Raw genomic sequence first — 20019 nt, 5'->3', positions numbered from 1 at the left:
GAAACACCCTAGCAACCACCAAGTACACTCTTGCAACCACTTACAAACACCCTAGCAACTGTCTAGTACACCATAGCACCCACCAAGTTCACCTTAGCAAACACTACACCCCAGCAGTTTGTGCACCTTAGTAACCACCTAAGAACACATTACCTACAAACATCCTAGCAACCATCTAAAAACACCCTTACAACCACCTAATAAACCCTGGCAACCACAAATGATTGCTAACATTGCTGCACAGCTATCACTTGACTTTCTTCAAGAAATACATCCTTGTAGTTATGTTTTAGTTTTCCATTGCATATAGCACATAGTCAGATTAGACCCATATTTACAAGGACATTACATAAAATGACAGTAAATTATATTTAAACATACGGTATGTTTTACCTTGAAATCAACATTATTTAACAAACATATACCAAATTTCAACATCTTGTTTCTGTAGAAATTGAGGTATTTTTTTGCTGAGTGATGAAAGGTTTTGTACTGTAATTTAAATGTACACATTAGTGAAATCTGTTATTTAGACCAAATAATACCGTTAATTAGGGCAGTTTAGTGCTTGTGACATTATGGTATTTTCCCAATAATTTTACCAAAATGTTATATTTTCACAGTAAAATTGTGTGCTTTCTACATATTGTGACAGTAAAAATTTGTTATGTACTGTTTCTGGGTTTAGGGTGATTCAATGTATCTATTACAGTGATATACTGTTTTGGATTTTATGGTCTTTTACTGTTTGCTATTTGACAGTTTTTTACTGTAATTTCTACAAACACTTTTTACAGTGTACTGTAGGCCTACTGAGCAACATTTAATAGGCTTTGTATACAGTATGTTAGGCCAACAGCTGCAAACACCTCGCTGCTCAAGTTTCAATAAAATTACTTCACAGTATCAATCACACCAGTATTTAAAGCTAAAAAAAATCATGCATGCATATGCATATCAAGAGAAGAATATCGGGCTGCTCTGTATTCCTCTCGGGTTTACACACACTGAACTGTGTGGCTTAATTGGAAATACTCATGTTATGCACATAGTTTAGACCTAGTTGAATCCTGATTTGCTAACTACACCAGCTTCTGCTGTATGATTTAAACAAGGTAGACTTGCTGGTTAAGGCTTTTCAGTTTAAATACAGCAAACTGGCCTGACTGAACGGATTTCAGTAATTCTTCAGTGAAGGGAGCCAATTGGGATCAAGTCCAGCTGTGATGCATTTACTGCAGCCTCTCTAAAACTGCATTAGCCACTAGAACAAAATTAAATTTAAATATCTTTATCAAACATGCTGGATCAAGCAGTATATAGGCTACATAGAAGATTTTCATTCTTACAATAGTGATGCTTTACACAATTACAGGTAAAATTTGTACACACCTGTCACTACCAGCTACAATGTTTGAATTTGAATTGTTTAATATCCACTTTTCTTCAGAAACTGAGTTGAACTGGGCAGACTGACAGACTCTTTCCTCTCTGTTCCAGGGAGGTCGCTTTCCTGGCATAATCCGAACTGTATTGTTCATTTTTAAATAATACCCCTTCAGTTAATAAAATACTCATCAGAAATTCATTATGCAATTCGCGTGAGTTATATTTCTGTCTGTTCCCGAACAATCTCTCAAATTTGTAGGATCACTGAGGCTTTTAGTTTCCCGCTCTCTTGCTCCCTCCCATCTCTTCTCCTCTCACCCTAATTCCCCCCTCTTTCCTTCTCTCTCTCTTTGCCCTTCACACAATCATGTCCCTGTACCCTCTCAAGCACCCGACATCCCCCCACCCACTCCCCCCAGCCTTCTGCAGCCCCCCCCCCCCCTCCGGATGAGAATACAAAGCAGAGTAATTTCATGGCTAAGCAGGCCAGATAATCAGCAGTCATATTTCACAGCAAAAGGAATGCAGACGCAGACACTGGTCAGGGTTGGTGGGCTAAAAGTGTCAGTGCAATCATTCATAATAGCAAATTTTTATTTTTTTGCTGTATGTTTATGTTTCTTTCTCTGCCTGTTGTCCACCGTCCTTTCCTACCATTTTAATTTCATTTAATTCCAATATTTCTCTTCTCTTCTCTTCTCTTCTCTACTCTTCTCTTCTCTTCTCTTCTCTTCGCTAGAAATTATTTACTAGCTGTTTTTTTGTGACTAGACATAATACATTTTTTGTTACATATTCTGGAGTTTACCTCTGCATAATGACAGCTAGGAGCTTATGTGCTGGCACTGAGCCACATAGCCACTGCTCAATTTAACCCTGGATATAAGGTGATTGGCATCATGATACAAGGTGGAAATGTGTGAAGACTTTTTGATAATGTGTTAATGTGTCTTTACTACATTATGTGCTGCAAATTCTCATTGTGCTGTGCTGTCTGTGTGTGCCCCAGGTGTGTTTGCATTCGGTCTGTTTGCCACAGACATCTTCGTCAACGCGGGCCAGGTGGTGACGGGAGGTCTCTCGCCCTACTTCCTGTCCGTCTGCAAGCCCAACTACACTGGCACAGAGTGTCGTTTTAATCACCAGTTTATCGTCAATGGCAACATCTGCACTGGAAACCCTGTTGCTGTGGAAAACGCCCGCCGGTCGTTCCCGTCCAAGGACGCTTCGCTGAGCGTTTACTCTGCTGTTTACCTGACGGTGAGAAGACTGTGCATGGCTGTTAAACACTATAATGAAGTTCAATGTGTGCATTTTACAGACTAAAGAAATAAGACTTAAACCATGGAAAATATTTCTCAAAATAATTTTATTTTTTTATACACTGTAAATACAAATGTAGTTTGTTTTTTGTTTAAGTAGATGTACCATGTTCCTGTTTCCTGTAATACCTTAGAACAAGCCAACCATCCCACTGCACATGAGAAAAATGCAGGAGTTTTCTTTTTACATTTACATTGGCTTGCATATTGTTTGTATGCACATACGGTACATAGATGATACATCTTATCAGAGGGGTATCATTTAAGCATTGGCATGTTGACATATGATGGTTTTAGCATCAGCTGCACAGGAATGAGGACATTTGCAAGGATGAAACTTTTCTTTCTACTGCTTCCCACATGTATTCAAGTCTAAATATCACATATGAAGTAATGTAACAGTATGAAGACCATGCATTTATGACTACATGAGAAAAATTACTTTTTTGTGGATGGTGAAGTCTGTAGCCTTGTGGCACTCATCAGTAAAAATGTTGAAAATTAAGAGCTATTCAACTGCTCAACTAAAAGATACGGCATTAATAATACACATTGTAGTCTTAATTCTGAATTGCTGTAAATCTAAAGAAGTGTAATTAGTAAAAAAAAAAAAAAGGTTAAAATCAAATTAAGGCTTTATATGTGCTTAAATATTGTACAATTTTCAATTCACTTAAAATAAAATAAAATAAAATCATAAAATCAGAGCAGTTTGGTCTGAATAATTAAAGCAATTTGAAAAATACATTCCTGATTTATCTTAAACTGCTGTTTCTTATTTATTTAATTCCATTTCCATTTACAAGTATTTACTGAACAGAAAATATTTTCTTTAATTTTCTTCCTATTTGTACTTGTTAGTCTTAGATTAGATTTATTTCTGTTACTTTTCTGTGCCTCTCTGATGGATTTTTTCCAACAGCACCTGAGCACAGTTAATTAAAAATCAATGTCAAATCTACCTGTGGCGCCAGAGTTACTCATTTGGGACTGAATGTAATTAGTTCACATCGTGGTGGAAATAAATTTTGGAATGTTTAAAAAACACCCAAACGTTCAGAGATAAATAGATTTTTTTACCCCGACTAATGAAGGTTACACCATAGATCTTGAATTTTAAAAGGCTCTGAAAAACAGTGCTATGTACTGTAGCACTTGTGGATCTTTGATGGAGGAATATGAAATCTCAGAAACTGTTGTGATGAGGAGGGACTTCATATTTCTTGAAAGTGTGTGGAGGAAAATGTCATAAAGGCAGAGGTTGGGTTCAGGTATTTTTTGTAAAATTGGTTGGAGGAACACATGAAGAAAAATTGGCTGGAGGAACGCATGAAGAATGGCTTTTTGAAGGGCTATTTGAAGAGCTGTTATTTGACGGCGAAGCTCAGCTGCTAAAAAATGAAAGAGGGAGCAGAAGTGCAGATTTTATCAGCAGGAGCAAGAGGAATAAAAGGACAGATTGTGGTTGAAAAAAGGTTTTGATATGTCTCCTTGGTTGACAAGGTTGGAGAGGTAAAAGTTCAAGACATGAGAACATACATGTAGAAAGACTGAGTGTATGTTTTGAAATGCTGACAAGAGGTTCCCATATTAGGTCTATTTGTAATCTTTTATTCTCTCTGGGAAAAAACCCTCTTTGTTTTGTAGAGCTATTTCACTCATATGATGTAAGATTTTGACATCTTTCCATGACTATTTTGCTATGCAATGGAGGCTTTCTGCTGTCATGAAATGGTAAAATATCTGACTTAGTCTCTGCGGGAACACCTGCATGAGACTTGCTTCTGTACATGTCCATCTAAAGAGAAGAACGGGGGCTCTTTTCAAACCTTTGGGACACAGTAAAAAACACAATCTTTAACTCCTCACTGTCCTCCTTTCCAGATGTACATCACCAGCACCATCAAGACCAAGTCCAGCCGCCTGGCCAAGCCCGTGCTCTGTCTGGGCACGCTCTGTTCGGCCTTCCTGACCGGCCTCAACCGAGTCTCAGAGTACCGAAACCACTGTTCGGACGTAGTGGCTGGATTTATACTGGGATCAGCTGTCGCTCTGTTTCTGGTGAGGAAAAGGGGTGGTGGGGATTAGAAAAGACAAGAGAAAAAGGAAGGGGAGGATGTTCATTCTGAGGTGGATTCTGGTCATGACTTATTTTCATATAATAATAATTTTAAGCTTCATTTTGGAATTGACCCAAATAAGTAATTCAATGATTAATTCAGGCTTCAGCCCTTACTACAGTCTGTAACATGGGTTTGGAGCCCAGTCTTAAGTCTTTTTAGTCAGTCTTTATGTCATTTTTAGTACACAGCATTTATGTCTTTTCTTATACACAGCATTTTTTTTCTTTTAGTTTTCATTTAAGTGTGAATTGGAGAGACTAAAAAAAAACATGAGCATAAATATGTCGCTACAACATATTATCATGTGGGACGTCTCACATTTGGACAGGGGTGTCTACATACTATTGACTTGAAAATGTAAAATGTTAAGTTAGCTGTGTGCCTATTCAGTCAAGTGTAAGGAGTTCCTCAGGGCTTGTACATGAATGTTTAACACTGGTTTGATGAAGACGCTAAGAAAGGGTAGTTCATGAAGCGGTGATGGGGAAGAGGATGTGAAACAGGATGAAGTGTGGTTTATACTGGGCTTGAAGGAGGTTCACATACAGGTGATTCAGGATGGAGGGAAAAAGTTGAGGATGCAGTGGGTTGATCAGGAGGAAGAGGAGAAGAGAAGAAAGGAGAGAAAATAACGAGGTGACACTTGCAGCAGTCACTCTGGTTTTGAGAGAACTCTGTGATGAATGTTGGATAGTAGAAGGACCAAAAGTAAGAAGACAGTTGAAGGGAAACGTTAGTTTTAATTAGTGGTTGTGTTTATCTTGGAGATGATGGAGGGAACCAGTGATCTGGTTAATTCTGTTTTTGTACTGTTGTTATCCAGAGGAAGGGAAGGAATCTTGTTATCTGTCTTATTAAAATACATTATACAGTAACAAGGGATAACATTGTGCAGACTTATGTGCTTCCAAGCAAGGCAGAAATTCCCTGTCCTGTCTGGCTTCCACTGAAAATTAAAATGGCTTTGTCAACATCAGATTTAACGCTGATGCTATGAGTGTTTAAATATGGCGTAGTGATTACAGCTGAAACCCTTATGTTGTTTTTGAGTTGAGGCAGAAAGCCCTCTGAGGAGGAAGGAAGGTGAAGGGGAACCCCCACAAATCAAAAGCGATTTATTAAACAGTCTCAGAAGCTTCATTACATGTAATTGCCACTAGGCCCCTGGGTGTCAAAGCAGGAAGGAGTGTGAAAGAGGAGGAGGAGGAGAAGACATGGAGGGACGACTGAGGAAAGAAGAAGTCAGGGACTGCTTTTCGTGCATCAGCTGCTGATGGCTGATTTCATAGCTCTGTGAGACAAACAAGCAGTGTGACATGTATTCACAGGGAAATCCCTCAGATGTTCTGTTCCCACTCTGATCAAACTTACTACTTTGTGAAGTCTATATGGGAAATTACAATAGCAAAGAAAGTGACAGCTCATGTCACACGCTAACCCACAAGATGCAAGACAACAACACCTTCATATGCAGTGCCACAAAAAATAAGTAAATAATTTTAACAATTCAACAATTTATTGATTGCCAACATTTTTGCCGGCTTCAAATAAACATGTCCATCACAACAAAGAATTCAAGTTTTCAGTCTGAACTGTATTCTGCATGTGGCAGAGCAGAAAAGCAATCTGAAACACATTTTTAGATCACATTAACATTACAACATTTAATGCTAATGCTAATTAAAAGCAGCTGGATTAACTACATCTTTTCATTTGCAAAAGAAATTCAGAGGTTGAGAGGACTACTGTTTAGCATTAATAAATTGTAAAATGTATTAATGCTACAAAATTGTAAAATTTGTAAATAATAAGAAACTGTCACTATCAAACTCTCTTGAAACACTCCATCATACTGAAGGTAGATGACACTGACTGGCTGATGTCTAATATTTAATGTGTCCAATCTACCATCAGTAACAGAAATATGAACAAGACTAAGAGTCTACATGCTAGCAGCTCTGTTAGGCTGTAGTTGAGCACAGTGATGCTTTTAGCTAAATGCTAAACTCCGTTAGCATTTAACATGTTCACAGTGACAATGCTAACATGCTGATTTGCAGGTTTAGCAGGTTTAATGTTTTCTGTGTCCACCACGTTAGTTTAGTGTATGAGCATGCTAATAATTGCTAATTAACACCAAACCTAACATACAGTTGACACAACACTAGCTAAAAGCCAATGATGTGCAGTGTGGTAAACATGGAGCAGCTTGTCCTTGAGGAAGAGGCACCACCGCACTCTACTCTTTGATGGAGGATATAAGCTTTCAGTGATTGACCTATAAAAATTGACATACATTGAGTTAGTGATCTCCAGGGAAAGATGAACACAAGAAAGTCAATCATCACCTCAGCAGTTTTAAACCTGTTCATTTCCAGCTTATTATCAGCAAGCCATGAACTTAGGAGGGCTGTCTCTCCCCTACACATGGTCCTAATGGTCCTGATGAAGCATATCAAGGTCTTGTCATCTGAGAACTGAGGCAGTTTGATGGACAGCGATCTTGAGGGAAATTAATTGGCACAAAGGGAGTGGAAACCAGGTGCAGATTAAATCACTGTGCTGCTACAGAGAGGAGGTCTGAATGGAGCCATACCATCAAACGGCAAGTTCCTTCGGTCTTACAAGAGGTGTGTGCACTGCCAGCAGATTGAGGGATCAGTGTTAAGCACTTCATGGGGCTCCAGGTTGATGTTGGTAAAATCCTAACCTATGAGACAGGTGTCTACTTAATCCAAGACAGAGTAGTGGCACATGCTGACCGCCTACTTTGAGGCTTTCAAAGTATGTAGAACTGCCGTATAAAAGGTATGTCTGGCATATATTTTATCTTACAACATAGGATAAAAGTCCATATCTTGTTTTATTTGTCTTATACCATACAGTTTATGAGAGAGAAGGTTATAATGTCTTCTAATCAATCCGTGGCAAGAGACCTGTAGCCTTTATTTGAAAGCTCAAATCTTGATTTTTCAGCATTTTCTATTGCAACAAGTAAATTTCACTTTTCTCACCTGAGACAATAGACGGCAGCTTGGCTGAGCCTGTCTTAGCATGGATGACAAGACACGAAAATGGAAAGTAAGCAACATACTGCAGCAGTCATCTGTTGTCTTTGGGTAGGGGCCTCAATTGAGTGAAAACAAGAAAGCGGATGCCATACTGAATAGTTAGCTTAAAAGATATAGGTTTCATGCAAGACAAAATAAGAACAGTCAACATTTGTAAAAAGCAAAAGTGTCAGTGTAGAGTTGAGCACTTTTGACTCACCCTTGCCTGTGCCAGACATTTTGTAAAGAATTCATATGTTTATGTGAAACAGGCATGCTGATGAGTTGTTCTTAGATTCTTGGCCCAGCAGCTGTGATTCATTTATTTCCCTGGTCTGGGAGCACTAGAAAAGCACTGCCCACAAACTGCTTCATTTTCTCCTTTGCCACTGCCTGAGGGCACGGTTGGCCCAGAAGGGGGGTGAGGGGTTGACGGGGGGGGATCCCCTCGGGCTGCCGTCTTTTATTAACTAGTCCATGGAGGAGTTCAGAAATGCAGCAACCTTGTTGGTGGTGTCTCTCTACTGTTAAAAATAACTTGATTGATGGACAAAAAACAGAATTTACAAATAACTGTAATTTATTTTAACAGACATACAGTATAAAGGAAGAAACGGGGCGTTAGTTTACTGTGCCTGCTGGGCACAGCGCCACGCCACAAAGATGAACAACCCAGAACATCTCCCATTGACTGCGTTAAATGATGACTGACTTTTGTAGACTCATACGCAGTTTGATTGAGCTTTTACACCCATATAAACTTTATATCACAGCGATAACTGTTCTAAAGCAGAAAAGATGGTCAGAACTCCAAATAAATGTTCCTGATTCCTTTTAAATGGAGCGTGACATCAGAATTGGCTGGCAGTTTGATTTGAGGTTTAAGGAGTCACATTTTAATATAGACATAAAGTGACATTTGCATTCTAAATTGGTGTGTTACTGCACATAATGATGTTGCATCTGGTGAATAACAACACTTTGTCTAATAATAGGAAGTAACAATTTGTCTTGAGAAACCAGACACACACACACACACACCTGCATTTCTTTAGAGAGACTGGACAGCCTATAGTGTAGTACGACTATAAATATTATTTAGTGTATAGACTCTTTATCAAGCATAAAATGTTACTATGATTTGTCATATTGAATTGTTACATTTAATGGACAGTTTGGGGGAATAGAAAGGTTAGGGAAATTATTTTGGTTATGGTCATGTGAAAATTTGTCATGGATTTACTAAACCTCATCTGTACACATTTTTTACAGAATCAGTAATGTTTCAGTTCTGTGTCAGCTTGAGTTATTGTCAACCTGCCTCACTATTCATGTTGAACTGTCCCCATACTTTACAGGGTATATGTGTTGTGAACAACTTCAAAGGTGTCCACAGTGCGGCAGCTAAACAGAAGACTGAAGAGTACCGCGGTCTGCCTCTGATGACTTTCCCACGTGTAGAGAGTCCTCTGGAGACCCTCAGCGCACAGGTAGCTTAAAAACACTTAACCTGGCATCCCAAAAACTTAATCTCTATGATGCACATCATCTTTCCCCATTAATTAGCAGAGCTCCCTCAAGGCCTTGTGCTTAAAACAGAAACCCCCCTTCAGGAACTTAAATTTTTGTCAACTGTAATTTGGTTTGTACTGTAACGTGCTGTTACTGTAATTTGTTCTAATTTACTGTTTCATCCAGTTTCCTACATTTCCCAGAATGCCTACAGAGAAAGGGTGTACCTTCAGTATCAGTCACATATGTGATTCACCATGTGTTCGTTCTTTCTTTCTTTCTTTCTTTCTTTCTTTCTTTCTTTCTTTCTTTCTTTCTTTCTTTCTTTCTTTCCTTTTCTTTCTACAAACAGAAATGACACATGTTCACAAGAACACACAGGCATGACATGATGCACTTACATCCCTGTTTCCCTTCCCAAATGCACACAAACACATACAGAGCCTTAAATGGAGCACTCCTGACACTGCTTGACAATGATTTCCTCTGTCTTTACATTCCCACGCCTTTTCCCTCTCCTGTCTCCTTCCATTTGCTTTTTCCTTCTCTCTCTCAATCCTTATACCTCTTTCTCCATCCCTCCTCCCACGTCCATTTTCAGAACCACTCGGCATCGATGACAGAAGTCACATGACTAAGGGGGCAGCACCGGGTCACGTTTGCGTCTCCACAGCACTTCCAGACACAATGACAAGGACGCATGCCACGTGGCTCCGAATGCTTAACAAAAAACACTCCTGATATCTCTGTTTAATTCACCTGGAGGACAAAATACACCATGTTTGTTATGGTTCTCATCTCGTTGGGCTATGCTCAATTCAACTTGCCAAGGCACACAGATCACATCAGTGGCAAAAAATATCGCAAGGCAAACTGAAGCACAGATTGTTTTTCCAGATACCTGAAACCGTTTGAAACATGGGACATTTTTTTCCTCCAAGGTGTTCTGTTTGTAGTTAGAGGACGGTGTTTTGTACATTTTGTATGAGCGAGTGTTGTAGCCTAATCCTGACGGTGTTAAACCTGCACACTTCCTGTCAGCTGACTCACTCTGTTTTACATCACATCCTGTCAGGTGACTTGCCTCGTTGATCACTACATCTATTCCCCTCAGTCTGAAAATCTGCAATGGATAAAAAAAATATTGATGTTGTCATTCTGTGATGTTTGTCATTTGTACAGAAAAAAAAAGACAGAATCCTTCTTTTTATTATCTCTGTCTGTACATTAATTGACCATGTCAGGTCATATTTTGTAAAGATTTTTGTTAATCTGTATGACTATTATGATCCATTTGGACCTGTTTGCCTGCTGTAAACCTGGATATGTTTTGGTATCAGTACGACCCCTCTCCCCTTTGGAGGAAACGACAAGGAAGAGTCAGTGACATCCTCCGAGTCAGAAAATGGGGTTTGGCACCGGCAGTGCCATGTTATCAGCCACACTGTTTGAAAATATGATTGGTTGAAATTCTCACTATGAGTGTGTTTCACCCCAATTTCCTGATTCACTGTGATGTTAATAGGAAGTTCTCAACAGAGAGGTCCAGTGGGGCTAGCCTGTGCCAGATCCACCTGGAGATTTCACTGGTACGACTTTATAATTAAATTTAAACTGAAATCCCAATGGAAGACATCTGTATAGAGATACATGAGAAAAAGCAGAGACAGAAATGCTCTTTGGAGTGAAACTGAGTGACTTACTTGAGGCCTGGCTAGCCCTTTTAATGGAAACCAGGCTAATGACTCCTGCTTCACTTTTCCTCCTTGAGGCACCCCTCCCCCCTCCCCCCTGACCCACCAGTGGATTGTGATGCAATGTTGTGACTCCATTTCCTATTGGAAGATACGCCCAGCATGAAGAGAGAAGTCAAGATGTTTTATAGATATTCATGATTTCAATTATACTCATCATTGTAATTATAATTGTCTTTTTCTTTAAGTGCAAAAAAAAGTGTTTCATTTGAAATGCTACATATATATTTTTTTTCTTGGTTTGTCCACAAATTAAATAGTCAGTAGCAACAATGTGTCGTGTTTTTCATGCTGGTTGGTAACTTTTTGTTTCTAATTATAAAAATCAAAAGACAAGGAGGGTAAGTAGGTTAGAATAATAAAAGAGGAGAAGCGGCAGTGCTCTCCTATTTCAATTTGAAATTGAAATACCAAAGAACTGAGGCACAGAGTGGGACTACATCTTGACAGTTAGTCTTAGCAAGTAACCTTGCCGGAAGAAGCAAGGAACGTGTCTGTCCTTGTTTGTTTGAATATACAAGAGATTTTTTTACCCTGAGTGAAGCCTCGAAGGCAGAGCTACAGTATCTTTTCCACTGCATATAAATTCCTCCTGCTGGGATGGGTCCTAACCTTAACCATGACCCATCCACAGCCTAAAGTTATGGTCACATTACCCTTCCATAACAAAACTGAGCCACACAGCCCTGAAAACTGAAAGATGTGATGTCACAGTTTGGATGCAGGTGATAAGCAGAGCAGAGTTATCCCAAACTGTCTGTGAGAGTGATGCTTTTGTTTGCAGTCCGGTTGTATAAAATACTGAACGGGGCGATGGCACATGCAGGAATGTCTTCTGCAGTGTATCCATTGGTGGATTGTGCACATCCACACAGTCAAAGATGCTGGTTTCAACTGAAGTGAATGGGTGACAGGAAATAATTGCAGGATGGGCATATAACCTTTTAAAGTCCACCTCCACTCAAAAACATGTTTTTCTCCTTGTTCCTACAGTTGAATGTTTCAGCTTGATTCTGCAGAATGATGTACTGTATGTGCAGAGTTTGACATTAGAAAACTGTTTTCACATTATCTGAGGACAGAAAGTTTCTCTGAGCTCATTGAATCTGATTTTTAGGGCCTATGAGCAGGATTTGTGACATCACAACTAAATTGGAAGCCAATCCTGGTTCAATATTCAACCTACACTTTCGTGTGATGTGGAAACTTGAAGCCTCCAGTGCACAAACACTGAGAATGGACTTTACAGTTAACAAGGAGACAACTTGTGTCCAGCAGTTAAACCTCTGAAATGAAAAATATTTGCATATTTATGGATTCTGGAATTTCAAATGAGGGAGAAGGAGTAGATGCCATTTTAAGGGTTTTAACGTGGTAATTTTAAAACTTTTTTTGGTTGGAAAACCATATAAGACACACATTTTTGTTCCAAGCAGAGTATTTTTGTATGTCTTAACACATGTCTGGAGAGGATCTTAAAGCATTTGATTGGTAGTAGAGGGTGCCGTTGGTAATGCACAGCCAGCAGAGAGGTGCTTCCTAGGAGGCTCAGTTCAGTTCCTTAAACCTTCTTCAAATATATGTTCAAGCATGATGCTTGAGGTGAAGTAATTCTTTGCAGAAGATCATCGCAGGACAATTTCACTAAATAGATTTTGAGTTTGAAATAACACATAATTTTTCTGGGAGGACCTGCACACCTTCAGGGTTTTTCATGAAAAAAGGAGAAGCCTGATACTTCATATTGTTAGTCAGCAGAAAAATGTGATGTTTTAGTGAACATATGTTTAAACAGGCCCCAAAAAAGTCAATACCAATATGACTATATGTTCTTCTCTCATGTACTGAGTGTCACATCCTGTGAGGTGGCTCTTTCCTCCTTATGCCACACCCCTATCCAAGCACACACATTTCCCAGACAAGTGATTAGAATGAGCACAGATATGCTAAAACCAGGCTCCTATTTAGTCATTTTGTTGATTCATCCTGTTACGACCGCATCGACTTCAGTGATGTTTATGTCACTGCCTAGCAAGGCATACACACACAGAGACACAAAGAAAGCTGACGGCTCAGCCAGTGCACTCACTCTTTTGCTCTGTCAGGTATTCATTTCAGCTGTGACAGCCTACGCTTACCCTGCAGAAACACTGGCTAAATAGATAGGGGCTGTTTGTGTGTGTGTGTGTATATGCGCCTGTGTGTGTGTGTGTGCACGGCAATATTTGCCCATGCCATGTTTATAAAATGTCATCCTTGGCTGTTCTGAGAATGCCTCCCTGTCCAAATTGCTGTCCCCTAGCAATATGAGTGAGGAATATTGCAACAACCAAACATTGTTTCAAGGTAGGCTGCAAATCTCTGAGTGGGTTGGTTATGTATATAGCTGCAGGGTGTTTTTTTGTTTTGTTGTTTTTGTTTTTTTTACCATAATGGAATCTATTTAGATGAGAGGAAATGAGTTGGAAACCAACCAACTTGGAAAAAAAATCTAGCAAATAAATCCTTAATGCACAGTGTGATTGGTGTGCTCCAGGTGTCGGCCATTGTACTGTACTTCTGGTTTCCTGACTCATCTTTGTCTCTTACACAAGAGCTAGGAACCTTTTACCTATCAGTGAAAGCAAATGCCTCAAATCCTTGAAAAAGATTGTATGAGTCTTTTGAAATCATGAAACCACTGGTCTTCATCTGAGTCAGTTAATGAGTTCATTTTGTTGAGGGGAGTAGCTTCATACAGCTTCAAGGTTAAGTGGAGGAAAAATAATTCAAATCTGAACGGAGGTTCAACCATGCACAAAGCTCAAAGACTCTGAATATGCAACACTCTGCTTTCTAATTTGTACTAGAAATCGAAAAACAGATCATGATAGACAGTCACAACTTTTTGGGGGGACTGAAGAAGAAACAGTTCCAACTAAATTAAGTGCAAACAAGAGAGGTAAGTCTTTAATAACAGAACACATCCAAACCCAAACCGAAAAGATGCAAGAAAACAGGTCTCATCACAGAAGGACTGTTTGTTCAGTTGTGAATGTTCATCATTATAAAATAACATGTCAGAGTTCGACTGGTTGTCTGTGTTTATGTTTACTATTTATCTACCAAAAATTTAATGGTGGTCTTGTGTTTGTTGTGTCGTGATATTACAAGAGCACTGGTGAGATCTCCAGAGGCTGGGCAAAAAGTGTGTCTGTTTTGGGTCCCTGACTGAAAAAGCTCTTGGATGTATTACCATTTTACATGTACCTTATAACTTCTTCTGATCCTGTGTCATTTATAACCCTGAAGCCATATGAAGAAGTAAAGCTTCTGGACCATAACTCAAACTCTGACAAGTTAAATGATGATGTTATATATGTAGCTTTCTTTAAGAAACCAAGAGTGCATCAGTGAAGTGCAGGACAACATTATACAGTGCTCCATAAAATAAGATTTCATATTGTCCTATAATCCACCACAAGATGCCAACCAGATGGTCTTAATGAATATAAAGGTGTCTTGCCAAAGCTTTATATCTTTTTTTTTTGTCCCCAACAAACAGTCAAAAGGATTACTAGAAAATGAATGACCTAAGCCAAATCAAATGCATTGTCAAAAGTCAAAAACATGACGACATCGATGGTAAAATCAACCTATTCTTGTGTGTGTTTTTCCTTTTCCCCCCCTCAAAGATACAAGGTTTCAGCAAGACACGGAGGACATAAAGACTTAACTGGCTGGGTTCAACCTCAGGTCATTTACACTCTCAATGAGTCTCAACATAAGACTCAAGTGAATTAGCCCATTAAGCTTAAATACCAAAGAGTCTTCATATCTGTGATCAAGCTTATCGTCATGGCAAGCAAATCTGTACCCTTGAAGAGACAAGGCTTAGAAGGAAGGGATGAGTCAAAGAAAAATATGACAGGATCAGAAAGGTGAAAAGGAGGTGAAGAACATGGGGGGGGGGTTGCACAGCTCTTCAGTGACAGCAACAAGCTAGTGAGGGTCTCAGAACAGATTTGGTTCAAGGTCCCTGGTTCACCTTTGTCCAATTCCTCTTGCCTGATCAAATCTCATGTACCAGAAGTTTGGGAAATGTTTTACTGGAGTTGCAAAGCAGGATCTGATCCTCGGAGGACGTTTCAGTCCAGTGTTCAGGGAGAATCCTGAGCCTAAAGAAGGATTCAGCTTCCAGAAATTTGTTAAGGTTCCAGCTCCAGAACTCAGACAAAGATCCTTTTCCAGAACTGACAGGAGGTTTTGGAAACTGGTCCCGTGTCTAACCAGATTCCTCTGAGTAAAACAGAGGAGAAAAGCTTCAGAACTCCGGGAGCGTTTTTGTGTGTTGGTTAGTCTGCTGGTGGGACTGGCTATACTGAGGAAACTGGTTAGACTGGTGCGTAGTAGACTGGCTTGGTGCAGTCTGGTTTGCTTGCTGGTTTTCTGATTGGTACTGTTCTAACTCTCTCTTCCTCCTCATGGCTGACTGCAGCTGCTGCTTGATTACGAGGATTTGACCCTCCAGTTCTGACAGCTCCTGAACCAGTGGGTTCCGACCCACACCCAACCCGGGGCCACAGTCACCCACACCCAAGCCCCGGCACTGTCCCTGTGTTATGCTTTGCCCAGAGCTCCCCTGCCCTGGCCCCAGTCCTTGGCCCAGCCCCCGCCCTAACAGGTCGGAGCGACCGTTCGTGTTGGTCACTATGGGCAGGTGTTTCTCCAGCAAGGGAAGAGAATGCAGATGAGGCAGGGGAGAAGGGGGTGGTGGAGGAGGAAGATCCTGAGAGGATGGGCGCTCCAGGTCGTTCTGCATCTCTTGTGGAAGGACCCTACGCCTGTTACAGTGGGAGGACTCTGCAGGATTCCAGGATGCTGATTGGTTGTTTCCTTCATTGCATCTGGAGATAAGATAGATACAGGGGGAAATGTAAGGTGTCAGTTCTGTTTTCGTCATAATGTGTGAAAATTATGTATCATCTGACTGCATCTTTACAGGCTTAATGCTACAAAAATGAATAGCTCAGATGTTATCTTTCTCCCTGACTATTGTACAGACACACAGATGATCTCTACGCTGTATTGACACTATGAGTTGCAGCTGCACATACAATTCTGTGCATTTAGTATGACAAAATGCAATTTAGAACCAGAAACGAGATAGTAAACAAGAAAAAAAGTGAAGACAAATTTCTCTTACACAGAGCCTCATGTCAAGACTTTAGACTCTTATTTTAATCAGAGTCCCACCCTTTTCCTGTCCAAATAGTCTGAATAGTTTTATTGCCCACTTGGGGGTGTATATGATTGTAGATTTTGAAGTGATCCAAGCCACCTTGAAGGCCAAGTGCCCTTGCAATTTGATTGTCTCGACTTTCATGATGACATTTATTATAGCACAGTATATCTTTATTTTAAGATTATATTGGGACATTAGCAAGATTAGGACATCAGTGGTGAAAGGCTATGGTTAGTTTGTTGCAGGGCTTGTAGAGTTTCGTGTTAGTCATGTCAATTTACTGTATGACCTTATTTCTCTTTTTTTAAATCAGGTTTGGTAAGTGTCCTTATGGTCTAACAAGCTAGTTTAATTACCATTACCAACTTCTTTTCTTAGAACATGGCCATTATAGTTCATATAAAAGTACACCCAATGATTGTTCAGCTGTTAATGAGGTCTGTGATGCAGCAGGTAGAGCAGCAATTCACAATGTTAGAACAAAATAAATCAACTGACGTCTGGATTCAGTCTTAACAATGTCATAATCAGTCATTAATTAAATTTAATGCAAATAACCAGAGCATTTTCATTCACTCTTTTAATGAATAGCCCTCCATAACATGCAGACATTCAAGATAAAACAATAAGAGGACCTTGACTTTAAAGACCCACTGGAGGAAACCATATGCCTGTCCAATTACTTTCCTCTGGCGCCAAGACTGATGCCACCAACTGCTCCTATACAACCTGGAGGTCTACCTTCATCTTGAAGCCAATGAGCAGTAGCAGCAGTAATGTGGGATGGAGGTGTGAGGTGTCAGTTTGACACGACATCACTAATAATGTCATGATCTGTAAAGGTTTAAACACGTATAATCTGACACTTGGAATGAAAGCTTTCTCTTAGTGCTGCTCCAGAGTGATGGAAGATCTAAGTGATCAATCAATCAGTGTCCGTTTTACAGTGTTTGCCCTGCTTTCTTTTTAATTATTCTAAATAATCATGTTTCCTGTACTGTATAAGCATATCAAACCACAGAGCAGCTTCTCCCTTTCTACACACCATCAGCACATGATAGAAAAAAGTGCCCTCTGCAATACATGATTGGATGTTCCCTGCCAACTGTAGTCATTAATAGGATAGTTTTGACTTAACAGAAATTTACAAAAGAACAAAATTTGGTTTCCTCTCTCTAAAAGAAACTTTTCATGTCTATCAGACCAGATCTGGACACAGCAAAATTACAGAGATTTCATTAAAGGAGTACAGAAAAGAGATTCACATCATATCAATTTGCACCCTTACTGAAGAACTCTCTAAATCAAAGATATTTTCACTGACGATAAAAAAATGACAGGACAAATCTAATGAGATACTCCTGACATCAAAGGAGACCTTAAGCTGAGGGATGAGACGTCTGAATATGAGAACATAAAAGATTTTCATCTTTAAATGATATATGCACCTTTTGACAAAAAGGCACCTGTACTTGCATCAGGGCTGCAATGAAAGAAAGGATCATTTTCAATGTGGCAACATTATCAGATCTCTTAAGCCTTAAAAGGTGCAATATACAACATTCAGCCCCACTAGATGTCACACTATAGCACCAGCATCTCAGACCAAAACAAATGTGTGCGTGGTTTACTCAGTTAAGTTGAAAAAAAAAAAAAGAAAGCTGCCCCTGAACCGACAGCTCACGAAACTCAGATTGAACTGTGAAACTAGGCAGTTGCTGATCAAATATGAATCAAGATTCTGTCACTGCATTGCCTAAACATATTTCAGTATACTGTTTAGCTGTAATATGATAAAGTTTGTGATCAGGCTACCATCTTGAAGACAGATAGACGGGAGGACACAGAAGGACTCACATGCACTAACATGCAAGTGTGGCCAGACCAGCTATCAAAACAAAGAACAGAGAAGCTCAGGTTGGGAGTGTGATTTCATTCTCTGCTCAGGACTCCATTACTCCACTATATCTTTACATAGCAAATACTTGTTTGCTGACATCTAGTGGGGCTGAATGTTGTATATTGCACCTTTAAGTCTTAAAATAATCTTCAGCATCTCCATACTGTAAGCATTACTTTTACTTTTAATGTTAGAATTTGCTGATTTTTAGAGCACAGATGTTCTGTAACTATGTCATATCAAAGCAGGTAGAATATTTCAGATAGATCCCTGGTAGGCGTTACATTGTTTGGACTGATAATAATTGCTGGTTGAGTCATCAGCCATTAGTTCTCAGTGAATCTGGAAAAGTCAGGCTTTTGCGTCACTGCCTAAAACTCACCTTTATAGTCTAGATTTTATACTTTTATTTTGATTACCTGTTAACTTGCATACACTGTTTTTGACTCAATGAATATATCTTTTTTTCTATTCATTCATTTGGAAAGCACTTTGTGACTGCTCTGACAGATGCTATGTAAATAAAAGTTGATTCTTATTATTTGTAGTAATAATACTTCTCAGCTTCTAGTCCCTCCACACTACCCAAAAATCCATATCCCTCCATCCAGGGTTGGTGTCTATTTTCCCACTTGCCTTTTACCTGCCTTTAACTTAATTTCCTTTGCATTTAGGGGGACAGAGTGGTACTTTCAACTGTCATGATATGAATGGGCATGACGTGTCAGACTGTCATTTCACTGGAAAATATATAAACACAAACTCTTTTAGTTTAGTTTTTTTTGTTGTTGCTTGGTAGCTATTACCACAGTAGACACAAGAAATCAGAAGGGGAAATGTGCACCATGCAGCTTTGCACAATGCAATTGTGATCAGCAGATAAAAAGTTTTTTTAAAGCTGTGCATTTACCTTAAAGCTGGAGTGCGGGACTTTTGTCTCCCCCTTCTGGCAGTGAGAGTAAAGGGGGGCGCTTGGCTGTGATTGCCTGACACAGACATGAAGCTTGCACTCATGCGCCCCCCAAATGACAGGCACACAGCAAGGTCTGGTAAAAACTGCTATGTTTGACGGTCCACTGGCCCAAAAACGTATTTTTTGACAGTCAACCAGCCCACCGGGATGTGTCCCAGTATGCCCGTACACCACTGGCTGTAACCTACCGTTGCAGCTGTAAAATGGTAGATAAGTTGTTTTGAGCATCACACAACCTCAGCAAAATGACTTGTTTCACTATCAGAAGTTGATCCATTTGGTCTGATAATATTTGGAAAGAAAGGAAGAGCTGCATGATTAACGGCCAAATGGCCAACGTGGGAATGTCATGACTGACATGAGATTTAAAAACTCAAACTCAAACTGTATGCTGTGAAATACAGAGAGATTTACCTGGCGGTGATAGGCTTAATCACCGTTGTGTGAACTTGTTTGGCAAGGGCTTGACTGTAATGGACATTCATTTATATGTAAAAATTCTGCACTGCAGGTTTAAAATATATATTACTTACTTCTTAAGTGTTTGTGTTGTGTGAAGGATTATGTGGATGTGAAAGAAGAACTACATGACAAACATATATATATATAACATATATGTTTTTAAACTGTGAAGCTCATTACTGTGTTCCTCTCATTAACATCAGAGGGCTTCTTTGTTTCCAGCTCAAAAACAAATAGAGCTCTTTGTTTTACATTCTGTATAGGAGGAGACCAGGAGCCTTACATGGAACCTCAAGTCAGCCTAGTTTTT

General features: G+C 39.6%; 2 protein-coding genes across 5 annotated transcripts in view; one reads left to right on the top strand and one right to left on the bottom strand.

The window, feature by feature from the left end:
* Nucleotides 1-11407, top strand: part of plppr1 (phospholipid phosphatase related 1) — a 66623-nt gene extending 55216 nt beyond the window's left edge. For 2 of the 4 annotated variants that reach the window (XM_042396040.1, XM_042396041.1), the window contains exons 5-8: nucleotides 2399-2649; nucleotides 4596-4772; nucleotides 9243-9374; nucleotides 11200-11407. In XM_042396040.1, the coding sequence (XP_042251974.1) occupies nucleotides 2399-2649; nucleotides 4596-4772; nucleotides 9243-9374; nucleotides 11200-11256 (617 nt within the window). In that variant the 3' untranslated portion in view covers nucleotides 11257-11407. Of the gene's footprint in view, nucleotides 1-2398; nucleotides 2650-4595; nucleotides 4773-9242; nucleotides 9375-9748 lie in introns of all 4 variants that reach the window. The other 2 variants (XM_042396043.1, XM_042396044.1) reach the window with 2 other exon arrangements.
* A 2688-nt stretch (nucleotides 11408-14095) lies between these two features.
* grin3a (glutamate receptor, ionotropic, N-methyl-D-aspartate 3A) overlaps nucleotides 14096-20019 on the bottom strand; it is a 54567-nt gene continuing 48643 nt past the window's right edge. Inside the window, exon 10 of the mRNA XM_042394247.1 lies at nucleotides 14096-16036. Within this exon, the coding sequence (XP_042250181.1) occupies nucleotides 15454-16036 (583 nt within the window). The 3' untranslated portion in view covers nucleotides 14096-15453. The remainder of the gene's footprint in view (nucleotides 16037-20019) is intronic.

This window comes from Thunnus maccoyii, chromosome 19, assembly GCF_910596095.1.
Source record: "Thunnus maccoyii chromosome 19, fThuMac1.1, whole genome shotgun sequence".
Lineage (NCBI taxonomy): Eukaryota > Metazoa > Chordata > Actinopteri > Scombriformes > Scombridae > Thunnus > Thunnus maccoyii.
Note: the sequence above shows the minus strand (reverse complement) of the source record. Positions and strands in the feature narration are given on the sequence as shown.